The sequence below is a fragment of the Prionailurus viverrinus genome, chromosome X, assembly GCF_022837055.1.
Source record: "Prionailurus viverrinus isolate Anna chromosome X, UM_Priviv_1.0, whole genome shotgun sequence".
Taxonomy (NCBI): Eukaryota; Metazoa; Chordata; class Mammalia; order Carnivora; family Felidae; genus Prionailurus; species Prionailurus viverrinus.
This window is the reverse complement of record NC_062579.1, coordinates 43,336,687-43,352,717: the sequence shown is the minus strand read 5'-3', so window position 1 is coordinate 43,352,717 and position 16,031 is coordinate 43,336,687. Positions and strand designations below refer to the sequence as shown.

Genomic DNA, 16,031 nt, shown 5'->3' with positions numbered 1-16,031 from the left:
CTTCTCTCCTCTGCCTCTTCATTCTGAGATGTGTTCATCTCCATTTTATTTTGCAGCACATTAATAGCATTTTTTAACCCTTCTGGCTGTTCGTTAGTCCCTTGATCTCTGTAGCAATAGATTCTCTGCCGTCCTTTATATTGTTTTCAAGCCCAGCGATTAATTTTATGACTATTCTAAATTCACTTTCTGTTATATTGTTTAAATCGTTTTTTATCAGTTCGTTAGTTGTTATTTCCTGGAGGTTTTTTTGAGGGGAATTCTTCCATTTCATCATTTTGGATAGTCCCTGGAGTGGTGCGGAACTGCAGGGCACTTCCTCTGTGTTGTCTTGAATAACTTGCGTTGGTGGGCAGGGCCGCATTCAGACCTGATGCCTGCCCCCAGCCCACCGCTGGGGCCACAGTCAGACTGGTGTGTACCTTCTCTTCCCCTTCTCCTAAGGGCGGGATTCACTGTTGGGTGGTATGGCCCACCCAGGCTACTTGCACACTGCCAGGCTTGTGGTGCTGGGGATCTGGTGTATTAGCTGGGGTGGATTGGCAAGGTGCACAGGGGCGGGAGGGGCAGGCTCAGCTCACTTTTCCTTCGCTTTGGGAGGGGCCCTGTGGCACCAGGAGGGAGTCAGACCCACCGGAGGGATGGATCCGCAGAAGCACAGCGTTGGGTGTTTGCGTGTTGCAAGGAAGTTCCCTGACAGGAACTGGTTCCCTTTGGGATTTTGGCTGGGGGATGGGTGAGGGAGATGGCCCTGGCGAGCGCATTTGTTCCCCACCAAGCTGCGCTCTGTTGTCCGGTGCTCAACAACTCTCCCTCCCGTTGTCCTCCAGCCCTCCCGTTCTCCGAGCAGATCTGTTAACTTATAACCATCCAGATTTTAAGTCCCCCTTGCCGTCAGAGCACACTCCATCCTGCCCCTCCGTTTTTGCAAGCCAGACTCGGGGCCTCTGCTTTGCCGGCAGGCTGCCCCCCGCCCTGGCTCCCTCCCGCCATTCTGTGTAGCGTGCACCGCCTCTCCGCCCTTCCTACCCTCTTCCATGGATCTCTTGTCTATGCTTGGCTCTGGAGAATTCGTTCTGCTAATCTTCTGGCGATTTTCTGGGTTATTTAGACAGGTGTGGGTGGAGTCTAAATGATCCGCAGGACAGGGTGAGCCCAGCATCCTCCTATGTCACCATCTTCCCCTGGTGCCAAGATTTTAGATGTTAGATGGTTATCAAGCCACCACTTGGCAAGGAAGTCCTTTCTTGAACTCATGTCGTTTCTCTGGCTAGATTTGCTAAGCTTAATGGGAATTATCACTGTAATTATCGTTGTATCACTATTTACGTTGTATTGCAGGTAGAAAAGAAGACTTCATCCTTATCCTCTGCTCATATTTTCATGCTTCTCAACAGTTCAGTGTGTGTGTGTGTGTGTGCGTAAGTTCAGGGTTTTAATCTGAATTGGGACAAGTGTTGGGAAAACCAAACTTTGGCCATAGAAACTTTTTCCTTCCTAGGACACCAAGGGGACCAGATCATGTCCCCAGGTGCCCCTGAGTGGCTCCAGATCTCTGGGTGGTGCCTCCAGGCCATATCCTCAAGCTCCAATTGGCTGCAGGGTTTGGGCTGGTCAGAAGCTAAAGTGTAGTAGAGTGACTTGCAAAGACTACACCCCCTCCTCTTGGGTCAGGGCAGGAGAGGCAGTCCCAGATTCCCCTATGGGCTCCCAGGTAGCAAGGCCTATACTGTGCTTCTACCACAATGGGAGAACCTGGGGGAGCAAGAATTATCCAGTGAAGATCCTGGGGGTGAGGTCACTTAGGGCATGGGGTCTGACAGAGGCGGCAAAACAGAGAGAAGGAGGGTCTCCTTGGGAGTCCACATTTCCACCTGTCATCACTCTGTGCCACTGAGACACCTCAGTGACCAGAGCTTGAAAGATGCTGATGACTCTTTTCCGGTCACCTTTTAGATGTCAGCAACAAAGCAGTGGTGTTCCTCAGACTATCAACCATTCGTTATTAAATGTACGGTTATGGTGCTAGTGAGAAATGGGTATTAGGGGCAGTAGATTTCCAGGCCCACCATCTAATCTGTTGCAACAGGAGATATAAAGTCCCAAGGTGTTTGTCTCCGTGATCTTCTATTCTAATGTTCAAATCCCTACGATAGTAAGAAATTAATAGATTTTCTTCTCAGTGTATTTGAGGCCAGATTATTATAGAATAATGAGAAAGTAGGGCTCCAGAATCTAGTTTTCACAAATGTGCTTTGTGCTTTCAGCCACCACTGTAGCATTCTAGCCAATATCGTTCTTAATTGGGGCAGCCAGTGTGTTAATGGTTTTATGCTCCTCTCTCTCCCTCCCTCCTAGTTCAGACCTTGGCATTAGAGATTGCCAGAGTAGAATGTAGAATATGTGGTTATTTTAAAATGTTTTCACTAGGACCACCTGGGTGGCACAGTCGGTTGGATATCCCACTCTTGATCTCAGCTCGGGTCATGATCTCATGGTTTGTGGGTTCAAGCCTCACAATGGGCTCTACACTGATGGTGTGGAACCCGCTTGGGATTCTGTCTCTGTTTCTCTCTGTCCCTTCCCCACTTGTGTGCTCGCTCTGTCTCACAAAATAAGTTAAAAAAAATTTTTTTAATGTTTTCGCTAGACTGATAAAGTTCCTTTTTCCTCCCCAGTGATTTGCTTTCAGAGGTTGGTGTGAATTCATTTGAGAAAGCATGGCATTAGAAAATCACAACAACCTTCTCAGTTTCTTCTTTCCTCCTCATATTGGCAGAGAAAATAGCTCAAGCTCTATTTTCTTCAGTCTTTCTAACAGTTCATTTTTTGCTTTAAGGGGATACCGCATCTAACCTGGGGAGTGCTGTTGATGAGCTCATGAGACATCAGCCCACCCTCAAAACAGATGCAACAACTGCAATCATTAAGGTATGAAGTGATAAGGCTGACCGTGGGCATGAGAGAGCAGTTAAGGGGGAGTTTTTAAGAAAAAGCTTGGCCTACTGGAGGTCATTGTGATTCTTGGCCTATGCCTAGAAGATGATTATGTCTACCTTATTTTCTCCTTATCCTTGGGTTGGTCCTTGCCCCCCCCTCTTACCCCCAGAAAGTCACTTAAGTATTATTTTCTTCTATAGGGTATTAACAAGTTGCCAGGATTTAGCTTCTATTTGTAAAAGCATATTAGTTGTTCTAACCTTTGTTTCTTGGTATTTTTTTTCACATTTAGTAGCCCTGCCAGTTACAGTATAGTATATGCCTGGTGCTTATGAATTAGGACATGGAGTCAGGTTAGTCACTTAACTGCTATGTGATCCTGAACAAGTTACTTAACTTCACGAAACTTCAGTTACCTTGTGTGTAAAATAGGATTGATGACTATATTCCAGGAGTGATGTATGTTATATACATATGTCAAGATAAAGTGTTTTGTGTCAGCACTTCTGTGTACAACACATAGAAAATGCTCCAAAAATGTGTTAGTTGTCCCATTTCTTATTTACTAATAAATAATATTTCCTGTGTCTTTCAGTTACTTGAAGAAATTTGTAACCTTGGAAGAGACCCTAAATACATCTGTCAGAAGCCATCAATCCAGAAGGCAGATGGCACTGCCACTGCTCCTCCTCCAAGGTCTAATCATGCTGCAGAAGAGGCCTCTAGTGAGGATGAGGAGGAGGAAGAAGTACAGGCCATGCAGAGCTTTAATTCTGCCCAACAGAATGAAACTGAGCCTAATCAGCAGTAAGTGTTTGCAAGACAGGTCCCCAGCCTTGTGACCTTGGGCATGTCATTTTCATCCATAAAAGCTAGGGAGTTGGATTAGATCATTATAAGGTTCTTCCAGCCCTAGGAGTCTTGTTTTTCTTTCTTTGACCATTGTGTATCATTTATCCTTTCATATTTAATTGTATTGGTTGCCTTAGGAAGGTGTCCTTCTTACAAAGTTCATGAAATTCAATCAGTTCACTATATCAAGTTGATGGGCTTCTCTCAGAGAACTTATGTTCCCATTGTTGGTATAGTATTCGTATCATTGCTTAATTGTTTGCATAAGTGAGCACATATGAAACATCCTACTTTTGAAGCCTGTCTCCTAAGAAGTCCTTAAGAATTACAGGGATTTGTTGTGGGTCTTTGTTTTTTGTTTGATTACTATCTGTTCATTGCAGATAAATCAGAAGTCTTTGGAATGTACTGTATGGTTGTAACCAGGCACAGTAGATTTTCCTTCTTATTTCTATTTAAGGTTTGTTTTATATTAAAATTGAGTACCTAGATGGTGAAATGGGGATGGGGGTGGGTTTAAAGACTGCTGGCTGATAGTGGCTCTTTGAAGCTTTTATTGTTCACATGCTAGGAATGAAATGTAACTATTGTAGGTATAACTCTTAGGGGTGTGATCCCTCTGGACTGTCATGCATTTATTCATTTAATAAGTGCTCTTTTGGTTTATAAATAACTAGTTCTGAGAAAAGCAGGAATGTTTTAGGTGTGGATATGAATGGGTTTAGGCTAGTGTTGAAGGATTGCTGGGAACTTAAGAGAAAATTATGGTCGAGTAGATAGAAGGAGTGAAGGCCTAGACTCAAATCGGTGCCTTTTTACAACTCTAGGAAGTAATAAGCCTGTTGGTATGAGTTTTTGTTTTCTTTTTGAGGAGAGGCATTAACCACTAAGTACTGTACATTGCTTTGTTGAGCAGATGTCTTACCCTTGTCTGAGAAGGCAACTCTACCTTCATTCTAACAGCATATTCTATTTTGATTAAAATGTTCTCTTTCTGGAAGAGGAGGACACCTGAAAGAAAGCAAGACTTAACATGCAAAGGAGTCAGAATCAGTGCTTCCTTGCCACATCCTTGATTGTCTGCCACCCTGCTGGGATATGATTTCCTTTCCTGGCTACAAAACAAGAGAAGGATTTCTTAAACTTGAGAGGTGGGAGGGTGGTTTTGAGTGAAGCTGGGCATGTTCATGTGCATATAATGTTTTCTCTGCCTGGACATCTTACACCTTAGATCTAACATGCCCAGATTTCAAGCTGTCATAGTAAATTGACATTTTCTCATGGCCTCATGTTTTTTCACTCCATGCTTTTCTTAGGATATGTGTCACCGTGTTATAGCCATATTTATCCCCATCTGCAGATTATCTTATCTCCTTCTTTTCTATCTACCAAATTCCTGCAAAGCTAGCTCAGATGTCTCATTCTTAAAGGAGCTTTTCCTTTTTTTACCTCCAAAGGGGGAGTTGATCATGTTTACTATTCTTGCATGACGTTTTCAGCCTGGAAGCCAAAAGATGAAGATAGTGAAAAAAAGTGGTTACCAGTTTGCTCCTAGATGTGGATTAAGAACCATTATTGGTTTGTTTTCTCTCTCATTCTCCTCCCTAACTTCCATCTAGCAAATGAGGGAAGTACCTGGGTCCCATTTCATAATATTACTTTGGCTCTTTGCCATTACCGTTGTTTTTTTACAAAGGGACAAGTGTTTCATCTGGGCTAGAACCACACCTGCACTCCTTAGCTATAGAGATGGATCTCTAGGTTCTTTCCCAGGAGGTACAGTCAGGCTGGGGTGGATGATTACTGTGAGTAGGAATTGCTGTAGTGGTTGAGGAGGAACTTTATAGTCAAGGAAAAGTTGCAGTCTTCCCATGGAATCATTTCACTCCTGGCTTATAGACACCTCCCCCCACCCCTTTGTAGTAAGTTCTTCCCTGTATTCTTCAAATATCCTTGTCAAACTCTAACTCTAGGTATGTCATCACTGAAGCCACTGTCTAGTCTGCATTTTGATGCCTGGTAAATCTTTATTTACATCTTGAGGACTATTAACTTCTTGCCAGTTTTCTTGCCCTCTCTCTCCCCCCACCTCTCCCGTCTTTTATTTCTGCCCTTTACCCAAATGTCTTCAAGGGCCTATATCCAGAATGCTCCCTATTCGACTGAAGTTTTGACCCTTCCTAGGGTTCATCTTTGAGGTAAATTGTGTTTCATTTTAATAGATATTTTGGGTTTCCCCCCTTTTGTTTCTTGCAAAAGCCAAGATTGGGCTTAAAGGCTTCGTTTCCTGCAGCTATGGCATTACTGCCAGCCGCCTTGTCTGTGGTGCAGCATTTAAGTATTTGAAGCAAAAGACCTGATGACAGGTTTTGGATATTTCAGGGACTGTTGTGATAACAAGTATAAATAGTTAGGGAAGGAGGGCTTGGGTGTTGGCTTCATCTTTGATTAACTGTTCTGAATCGTTTGTCAATCTAAGCATGGAATTTTGAACAAAATTAAATTCCATTTCCTGCCGTCTATTGTAACTTTAAACCTGATGCAAGAACATGGTAAGATGTTGTATTTGTTTCTTTGCCTAGCTCCTATCTTCAAGCAAATGTGTCAGTAGTTTCAGTCGAACTTATTGTTTTCATACCGATGAATTCCTCCTATGATAGTTTGCCTAAGATAGGATAGTTTTTTTTGAGATATGTGCAAATGCTGAGTTTGTTAAGGCCTGGTTTTTTCTTTTGTGCTCTCAACCTAGGCAGGCTAGAAAAGCTAGCTTCAGATTTGATTTCAGTTTTTTCTTTTTCCTTGTGCTGTACTAAAGACTAACTTAAAGAAAGAACCTAGAATTTCGTGCTGTTTCCCTTTCCTTTGTTTTCTTGCACTAATATTGCAAATTTGTGTAACTCACTCTTTTCTCCCTTAACAGGGTTGTTGGTACAGAAGAACGTATTCCTATTCCCCTCATGGATTACATCCTTAATGTGGTAAGATTCATGGTAGGGCAAACTGAGTAAAGGTGTGTGTTATTCTGGAAAACGTGTGGGATTACCAAATAGTCCAGTGATTTTTACATTTATTTTCACTGGAGCCTTTACAGTGCAGAACAGTGGGCAAAGATGTGCAAACCTTGTTCTGTGAGACTGGTTTGCCAAAAATGGACAACACTCTTCCCCTTTTTTAGATACTCCCAATTTTCTGTTCATTGCTACTATTCCCAATTGGAATCCAAGCAGAAGAGTGGGATTTGTTAGGCCAGTCCAGTATTATGTTCTATGAATATGTCCAACATATATTTTTTCCCATTATTTGCTAGATTTCCCATTAATTTCTCTTTTGTATAAAAAAATAGTAATGTGACGTTTCGTTTTAACTTCCCGTGTGTCTCAAGAAAAAAGTAAAGAGTTTGAATTTTCCCAGAATTATTTCTCTATAAGGGGAAGCCCACTTAGCAATTATTCTAGCCCACTAAGCACTTCCAAGACTTTCAGAGATGGTATCTTTGGAAGAGATGTGCCTGTGTGTTTGTTGCCCACATTTTACTTTGTTACCCTTAAAAAATGCTTTGTTTGGTCCAAACCACTCTTCCAGAGTTCTGGGTTTCATTTGTATTATGGGCACATTGAGGGAAAGTATCCATTTTTGCTTCCAGGGGAGAGGTAATGCACTGTCACACTAGGAGCAAATTAAGAGAATTAGATCTGATTTTGCCACTAATTCATGGGTGTGGCTCTGAGCAAGTCATTTATCCTCTCTATGCCCTCAAATTATATAACTTTAGGTAGCCAAAAAGGTAGATTGGGGAGAAGTAATTATTCGTATTTGTGGTGTTTGTTTTTTGTTTTTTGTGGGTGTTTTTGGCAGATGTTTAGGGTCCATATCATCTCTATACTTACTTACCTGAGGTTTTGGTATCTTAGAAAATACTGATTACATGAATACAAGGCTACCCCTGTTCTTACTCCAAGCTGGCCTTTTAGTTCCAGGTGTTAGTCTCTAACATTTTCTTTTTCATTTTCATTACCTAGATGAAATTTGTGGAATCTATTCTGAGCAACAATACAACAGATGACCACTGCCAGGAATTTGTGAATCAGAAAGGACTCTTGCCTTTGGTCACCATTTTGGGTCTTCCCAATCTGCCCATTGATTTTCCTACATCTGCGGCCTGTCAGGCTGTTGCAGGTGTCTGCAAATCCATATTGGTAAGAGCATCTGGCTAAATATTTTCATTTCTTTTTAGAAATCAATTTTGCAGTACTTCTGTATACATGTTTTTATTGTGGTCTCCCTTTACCTACAACCAAAACATAATGAAGAAATTTGTGGTTATGTGCTACAGGTGAATTTTGTTCCTAATAAATAGTGTGTCACATCATTTCTCATTGAAAAATTGAAGTTGTTTATTGTTCCTAGGTTTGGTACATAGTTCTAACATTTGAGTTTATTGGAAGAGAAAGTATATCTTCAAGAATGTTTTGGAGCTGGGTTTTATTATGTCATCCTTTCTCATAGATACTTTTAACACAATCTGGTATTGTTTAGTTAATGTAGTTTTTTTTCCTTTTTCAAGATTGTTCAAGTTTTGCCAAGAAATTAAGTGCTTTATTTTTTTTAAATAGTGGTAAAATACACAGCACATGATATTTACCACTTTAACCATTTTTAACTGTATGGTTCGGTAGTGTTAAGTACATTCACATTGTTGCAAACCAATCTCCAGAAGTTTTTTATCTTGCAAAACTGAAATTCTGTACTCATTAAATTACAACTCTGCATTCCCCTTGCCCTCCCAGCCCATGGTAAATTTGTTCTACTTTCTGTCACTCTGAATTTGACTGTTCTAGGTACCTCATGTAATTCATAAGCTGTTTGTCTTTCTGTGGTTGGCTTATTTTGCATAGCATAATGTCTTCAAGTTTCACCCATGTTGTAGCATATGTCAGAGTTTCCTTTCTTTTTATGGCTCTATTATATGTGTAAGCCACATTTTGTTTATCCATTCATTCACTGATAAACATTTGGGCTACTTCCACCTTTTGGCTATTTTGAATACTGCTGAAATGAACACGGGTGTGCCTGTATTTCTTCAAGACTCTGTGTGTGTGTGTCTGTGTGTGTGTGTGTGTGTGTGTGTGTGTGTGTGTGTGGTGAGAACACTTAAGATCTATTCTCAGCAAATTTCAAGTATATAATATAGTATTAACTATAGACACCATGCTTATATTAAATCTCCAGAACTTACTCATAACTGAAAATTTGCCCTTTGACCAACATCTCCACATTTCCCCCCAGCCCCTGGCAACCATCATTCTGCTCTCTGGTTCTTTGAATTTAACTTGTTTAGATCCCACATAAAAGTGTGATCATACTCAAGACTCCTTTCAGTTCTTTTGGTTATACACTCAGAAGTAGGATTGGTGGACTATATGGTAGTTCAATTTTTAATTTTTCAAGGAACCACCATACTGTTTTTCATAGCTCCACCATTTCACATTCTGACCAACAATGCACAGGGGTTCCAGTTTCTCTGCATCCTCACCAACACTTGTTAATTTTCTTTTTCTTTGTTTTTCCTTGATAGTAGCCAACCTAGTAGGTATAAGTGCAACCTCATGGTTTGTGTGCATCTTTCTAATGATTAGTGATGTTGAGTATCTTTTTATGTGCTTATTGGCCATTTGTGTATCTTTGGAGAGATGTCTACTCAAGTCCTTTGCCCATTTTTTAGTGGGGTTTGATTCTTGTTGTTGAGTTGTAGGAGTTCTTTATATATTCTGGTTACTCCTTATCAGATAAATGATTCGCAATATTTTCTCCCACTCTATGGGTTGCCTTTTACCTCTGTTAATAGTGTACTTTGATGCACAAAAGCTTTCAATTCTGATGAAATCCATTTCATCTTTTTTTCCTGCCATTGCTGTGCTTTTGATGTCAAATCTAAAAAACCATTGCCAAATCCAGTGTCACACAGCTTTTACACTATGGCTCCTTTTAGGTGTTTTTATATTTTTAGCTGCTACCTTCAGGTCTTTGATCTATTTTGAGTAATTTTTTAATATGGTGTAAAGTAAGGCCCAACTTCATTCTTTTGCATGTAGATACCCAGTTTTCCCACCACTATTTGTTGAAAAGCCTGTTCTTTCTCTTGCACCTTTGTCTTGACACCCTTATCAAAAATCATTTGACTGTAGATGTAAGGGTTTATTTTCGGGCGTTATTCTATTCTGTTGGTCTTAAAGTCTGTCTTTATGCCAGAACCACATTTTTATTACTGTAGCTTTGTGATAAGTTTGGAAATCAGGAAGTTTGAGATCTACAACTTTGTTCTTTTTCAAGATAGTTATATCTATTTGGGGTCCCTTGAGATTCTTCTTAAGGATTTTAAGAGAGAGATTTCTATTTCTTACCCCCACCCAAAGGCCATTGACCTTTTCATAGGGACTGCATTAAATCTATGAAGTTCCTTTATTAGCTGTATTGTGCAATGGCAAGTAATTGCTGCTAAAAATCAGTAATCCAGTTGCTTATGGACTTGGAAGGGTCCATAATTGTGACATAGCTGTAATTAATGTTTTATTTTGCTTTACTCTTTGCAATATTTAATTAAGTGCTGTTCATAAGAGAGAGAGGAAAAGGGGCTGTGATCCATCTTTATCCTACCTCTAAGATACTGTGTGAGAATGGATAGATGTGTTTAAAGCCACAGGAAAGACACTTAAGTTCTCCTGTCTTTGGATGACAGAATTTTCTGTGGACTCAAAAAGCAAATTACAAGGGCCATATAATCTTGAGTCGTCTCATAAAAAAGGAGATTGCCTAGCTGATACCTATTCTAGAATCACCTCTTATTTTAGGAAAAGAACAGTTGTAATACCGGTTTACTTCCATGCTTTGGAACCTTGCCTAATATTTCTCCCTATTGAGAAAAATTTGTAATTAATCACATAGTGTGGAGTCCTTCCTGTAACAGTATTTCAGTTTGGCCATCACAAGCTTTTAAATATGATTGGCTTACCACATTTGAAAGCCTCTCATTTGAGAGAAGTAAAATGTTTCTTTAGGAGGCATTTAGGTATGTCCTACCTGCATTCATATTTTGGCTCTGCCATTTACCCAGATGGGAGACCATGGCCAGATTTGAAATTTGTGAGACTTGTCTTGCACTTCTTCCATTGTGACTATTAAAGACATGATGCATATGAAATTCATTGTACATTAATGATTTAATTATTATTCTTGTTTCAGACACTGTCACATGAACCCAAAGTTCTTCAGGAGGGTCTCCTTCAGTTGGACTCCATCCTTTCATCCTTGGAGCCGTTACACCGCCCAATTGAATCCCCTGGGGGCTCAGTGTTATTGCGAGAACTGGCTTGTGCTGGCAATGTTGCTGATGCTACCCTCTCAGCTCAGGCCACACCTCTACTGCATGCACTTACTGCTGCCCACGCCTACATCATGATGTTTGTTCATACTTGCAGAGTTGGACAGGTAAGAACTAGGGGTGAGCAAGTTGGTTTAAAGCTGGTAAAATACCTGTGGCATATACTGGGCATCTTACTGTGCTTAGAAGCAGTTCTACCTGGGCTAGCTACTAAAAGAACAGATTTTTTTTCAGTGAGTAATACAGGTTTATGTATCAGGTTGCTGTCTAGTTTCGCTTTGCCTTAGTATTTTTTTTTTCATTAGAATTTGGGTTACCATATAATTTGTTTTCTGAATTGGACTTTGTTGAGAGGAAAAGAGGTTGCTATAAATAATGGGCAGCTATATAGGCCAACTGGAATATGTAGTCACCTCTTTTAGTAGGCAAGCCTCAATTGGGTGCTTATCTGGCCTTATTGTTTCCCAATCTTTCTACAAATGCATGTAGGCCTAGTAATGGGATGGCAAGAAAGAAATTTGACCACAGAACATTTAAGACAGTGGTAATTAACAGATTAATAAAGATTACTTAAATATCAAACCTTATGCCTGCCATCCGTGTGAGGTTCCTCTTGTGGTTCCAGAAACACAGGGTGTTTTTGTGTGCTCACAGTTTTACAGCCTTTAGTTCTCAAGTATTCAGTTCTAAAGATTAATGATGTAATGTTTCAGCACCCATGTTCTATGCCTTTGAGCAGGAGTATATTCTTTGGATCAAATCAAATGAAAAGCACAGGTATAAACTATTTAGAAAACAATTCAATTGCATTACAAAGCTTAGGGATTTATTTTCATGACTTTTTATTAAATTAAATAAAATTCATGTGAAATGTTCCCTTCAAGAAATTAAATCAAATGTTTATTGAAATTAAGAAATAAGAGGAAAATAACAAGCTCCCTACCACCTAAAAAAATTAGAAGGCTGTCAATGAATCTACAGAACTGTTTCTTTAGAAGGTTGCACATGACTGTTGTCTTTCACTTTCCAAGAAAGCAATGAGAAGAAAATGAGAAGGGATGTTAGACACAGACAAATGTTGAGGAGGGCATCCCAAAGATCAGCTTCTGTTTACTTTGATTGCAGAGTGAAATTCGTTCCATCTCCGTAAACCAGTGGGGTTCTCAGTTGGGTCTGAGTGTTCTGAACAAGCTGAGCCAGTTATACTGTTCCCTGGTGTGGGAAAGCACTGTTCTTCTCTCCCTGTGTACCCCAAACAGGTAAGGGAATGGTCATCTCTTTATTATCTTTGTCTTTCCTAACAGAGAAACTAAGTTCAATTATCCTGGAGGATTGTTTTGGTCAAGGATAGAAGGCTATTAGTAAAGAGTTCAGAGGGTTCCTTATCTGTCTTAGTGCATTCAGGCTGCTGTAACATAATGCCACAGACTGGATCCTTATAAACAGCAGAATTTTATTGTTTGTTCATAGTTCTGGAAACTGGAAGTCTGAGGCTGTGGTGCTGGCATGGTTGAGTGAGGGTCCTTCTCTGGGTTGTAGACTTTTAATTGTTTTTATCTTCACATGGTGGAAGGGACTAGGAATCTTTCTAGAGCGTCTTTTATGCTTGGTCCCATTAATTTTATGCCTATTTATTTATTTATTTATTTATTTATTCATTTTATGCTTAGCCCCATTCATGAGGGTTCTCCCTCAAGATGTAAGAACTTCCCAAAGGCCTTACCGACTAATACCATCACATTGGGCATTAGGATTTTAACTTACGATTTTGAGGGGACACAAATGTTCAGTCCATAGTATTGTCCTTCCCATTTACCAGCCTGGGGGCTTGCTTATAAATGTATTATCTTCTACATCTTTGATCTTATGTCCTTATTATGCAGTGTCAGCATGATAGGTATTTTAAATTTGTTACCCAAATCCAAAGAGTTGATTTCAAAACCTTGTTGAGTGCTACCTCAGGAACTTGATCATTGCAGATACCCTATTAGGTTAACTTACCTGTTACAGGGAGGATAGTGTCAGTCAAGCAGATTAGGAACCAAGCATAACTTTAAAAATGAGCTATGACAGTTCTTTTTGCTCATGGTTTGTCTTGTTGCAGCCTACCATCTGGGTGTGAATTTGGCCAGGCGGACATGCAGAAACTGGTTCCAAAGGATGAGAAGGCAGGTACGACCCAGGGCGGAAAAAGATCAGGTAACCAAGAAACCAAAATCTTAGCCATTAATTCTCCTGAATTCTGTCTCTGTGTCTTTATAGGTGACTCTGTGTGTGTGTGTGTGTGTGTGTGTGTGTGTGTGTGTGTGTGTGTGTGTGTGAAAATTTAGTTAACCTCTGTTTTCCTTAGTCCTCAATTTTTTTTCCTTTCATTTTTATTTTAAAATTATTTTCACTCATTTTCTCTATAAAATGTATATACACATAATGGTAAAAATTATGGGATGTAGTAGAAAGAACAATTACTCATATTTGTATCACAAATAATATTTTGGAAGTATCTACCTGATCTTTCCCCTTGGGGATACATTTTATTAACATAGTTGAGATTATCTTAGAGGTAATATTTTAGATCTCTTTTCACTTGACATTAAGTGCCATGTAAAGAAAGGGTTTGTGAAGTAACCATTCCCTGTTAAGTTTCTAATGTACTATTTTTAAAAATGAGTATCTTTTTATATAGTTTTCTGTAAAGGGAAGATTAATTCCTAGAAGTTACTGTATCAAAGCGTATGGTGGGACTCTAATTTGTGTATGCATACTTATCAGAAGCTTAATTTCCCTGCTTAAAGATGGCAAATGATTGTCTTAAGTGACTGTGGAACACTTTAGAACCACACTGTTCAATATGGTAGCCACTAGCCATATGTGGAATGTTGAACACTCATAAGGTAGCCAGTACAGCTAAAAAATTGAATTTTTTTCTTCCTCTTTTGCTCTCCCTCCCTGTTTTTTTAAATGTTTATTTTTGAAAGAGAGAGCATGAGGGGAGGACAGAGGATCTGAAGCAGGCTCCGCATTGACCACAGGGAGCCTGATGCAGGGCTCAAGCTCAACAAACCATGAGATGTTGACCTGAGCCACCCAGGTGTCCCCCCCCAATCTTTCTTCTTCCCCTTTCTCTCTATCTTCCCTCTTGCTCTTTTTTTTTCTTTATTTCCTCTTACAAGGGGAGGGTATTATGTTTTGAATTGTGTCTCCCCACCCCACCTACACAAAAAAACTATGTTGAAGCACTAAACCCCCAGCACCTCAAAATGTGACTTTATTTGGAAATAAGGTTGCTAAACATGTAGTTGAGATTATATAGATTGGATGGAGAAAACTGAATTCTTAATTTTTGTTAGTTTCAATATAACAACTATTACTGTGTTCAGTTGTTAGAAGGCTTCTAAGTATGTTTAGAACAACTTCGGTATGTGAATGTATTTTTTTTTTTTTCAACTAAATTCTGTGAAATCGGTACCTGGGTGGTTCAGTCAGTTAAGTGTCCGACTCTTGATCTCAGCTCAGCTCTTGATCTCAGGGTCATGACTTTAAGCCCCAGGGTGGGCTCCACGCTGGGCATGCATCCTACGTGTGTGTGTGTGTGTGTGTGTGTGTGTGTGTGTGTGTGTGTGTATACATACACACACACATATATTCATACATGCATAAAATGTATGAAATAAACGTAGATCAGCTATTTCTATGAAAATATAATGTCCAAATTGAGATGTACTCTAAACGTATTTATAGATACCTGGTTTTTAAAAATTACTGAGTATAAAAACTTAACAATTTTTATATATGATTATATGTTGAAAAATAAAAATTGAATAAATTGGGTTAAACAGTATATTAAAAATTATCTGTTTGGGGCGCCTGGATGGCTCAGTCAGTTAAGCATCCGACTTCGGCTCAGGTCATGATCTTAAAATTCGTGAGTTTGAGCCTTGCACTGGGTTCTGTGCTGACAGCTCAGAACCTGGAGCCTGCTTCAGATTCTGTGTCTCCCTCTCTCTCTGCTTTTCTCTCTCTTTCTCTCTCTCTCAAAAATGAATATTAAAAAATTTTTTAATTTTTTTAATGTTTTTATTTATTTTTGAGACCGAGAGAGACAGCATGAGCAGGGGAGGGGCAGAGAGAGAGGGAGACACGGAATCTGAAGCAGGCTCCAGGCTCTGAGCTGTCAACACAGAGCCCGATGCAGTGCTCGAACCCACAGACGGTGAGATCATGACGTGAGCTGAAGGTGGATGCTTAACCGACTGAGCCACCCAGGCGCCCCAACATTAAAAAATTTTTTAAAAATTATGTTTTTAATTTTTAATGTGGCTACTAGAAAATTTTAAATTATATGTGGCTCACACATATATGGACAGGGCTATTTTGTTTTTCTGATTCCATGTTATATATTTAAAATTTTTCTTTTATATTTGTTAAAAGTTTTTATTTTAATTCCAGTAGGTTAACTAACATGAAGTGTTGTATTAGCTTCAGTTCTATAGTATAGTGATTCAACAATTCCATACATCACCTGGACAAGCTCATCAGGACAAGTACACTCCTTAATCCCCATTGCCTATATAACCCCTTCCCCAACCCCTCCCCTCTGGTAATGATCAGTTCTGTATAATTCTTTCTTGGTTTGTCTCACTCTCTTTTTCTCCACTTTTGCTCATTTGTTCTGTTCCTTAAATTCCACATAGGAGTGAAATCATACAGTGTTTGTCTTTGACTTGTTTTGCTTAGCATTATACTAAGTCCATCCACATCCTTGCAAATGGCAAGATTTCATTCTTTTTTATGGTTGAAGAACATTCCATTTTCATATGTGCCACTTTTTCTTTATCCATTTATCAGTCAGTGAACACTTGGT

At 39.6% G+C, this 16,031-nt stretch overlaps 1 protein-coding gene across 16 annotated transcripts in view; it reads left to right on the top strand.

Moving 5' to 3' along the window:
* HUWE1 (HECT, UBA and WWE domain containing E3 ubiquitin protein ligase 1) overlaps positions 1-16,031 on the top strand; it is a 166,495-nt gene that overhangs the window by 86,919 nt on the left and 63,545 nt on the right. For 15 of the 16 annotated variants that reach the window (XM_047843222.1, XM_047843221.1, XM_047843236.1 and 12 more), the window contains 7 exons: positions 2,840-2,931; positions 3,536-3,747; positions 6,713-6,770; positions 7,812-7,988; positions 11,032-11,277; positions 12,296-12,429; positions 13,275-13,369. In XM_047843222.1, the coding sequence (XP_047699178.1) occupies positions 2,840-2,931; positions 3,536-3,747; positions 6,713-6,770; positions 7,812-7,988; positions 11,032-11,277; positions 12,296-12,429; positions 13,275-13,369 (1,014 nt within the window). The remainder of the gene's footprint in view (positions 1-2,839; positions 2,932-3,535; positions 3,748-6,712; positions 6,771-7,811; positions 7,989-11,031; positions 11,278-12,295; positions 12,430-13,274; positions 13,370-16,031) is intronic. The other variant, XM_047843228.1, reaches the window with a different exon arrangement.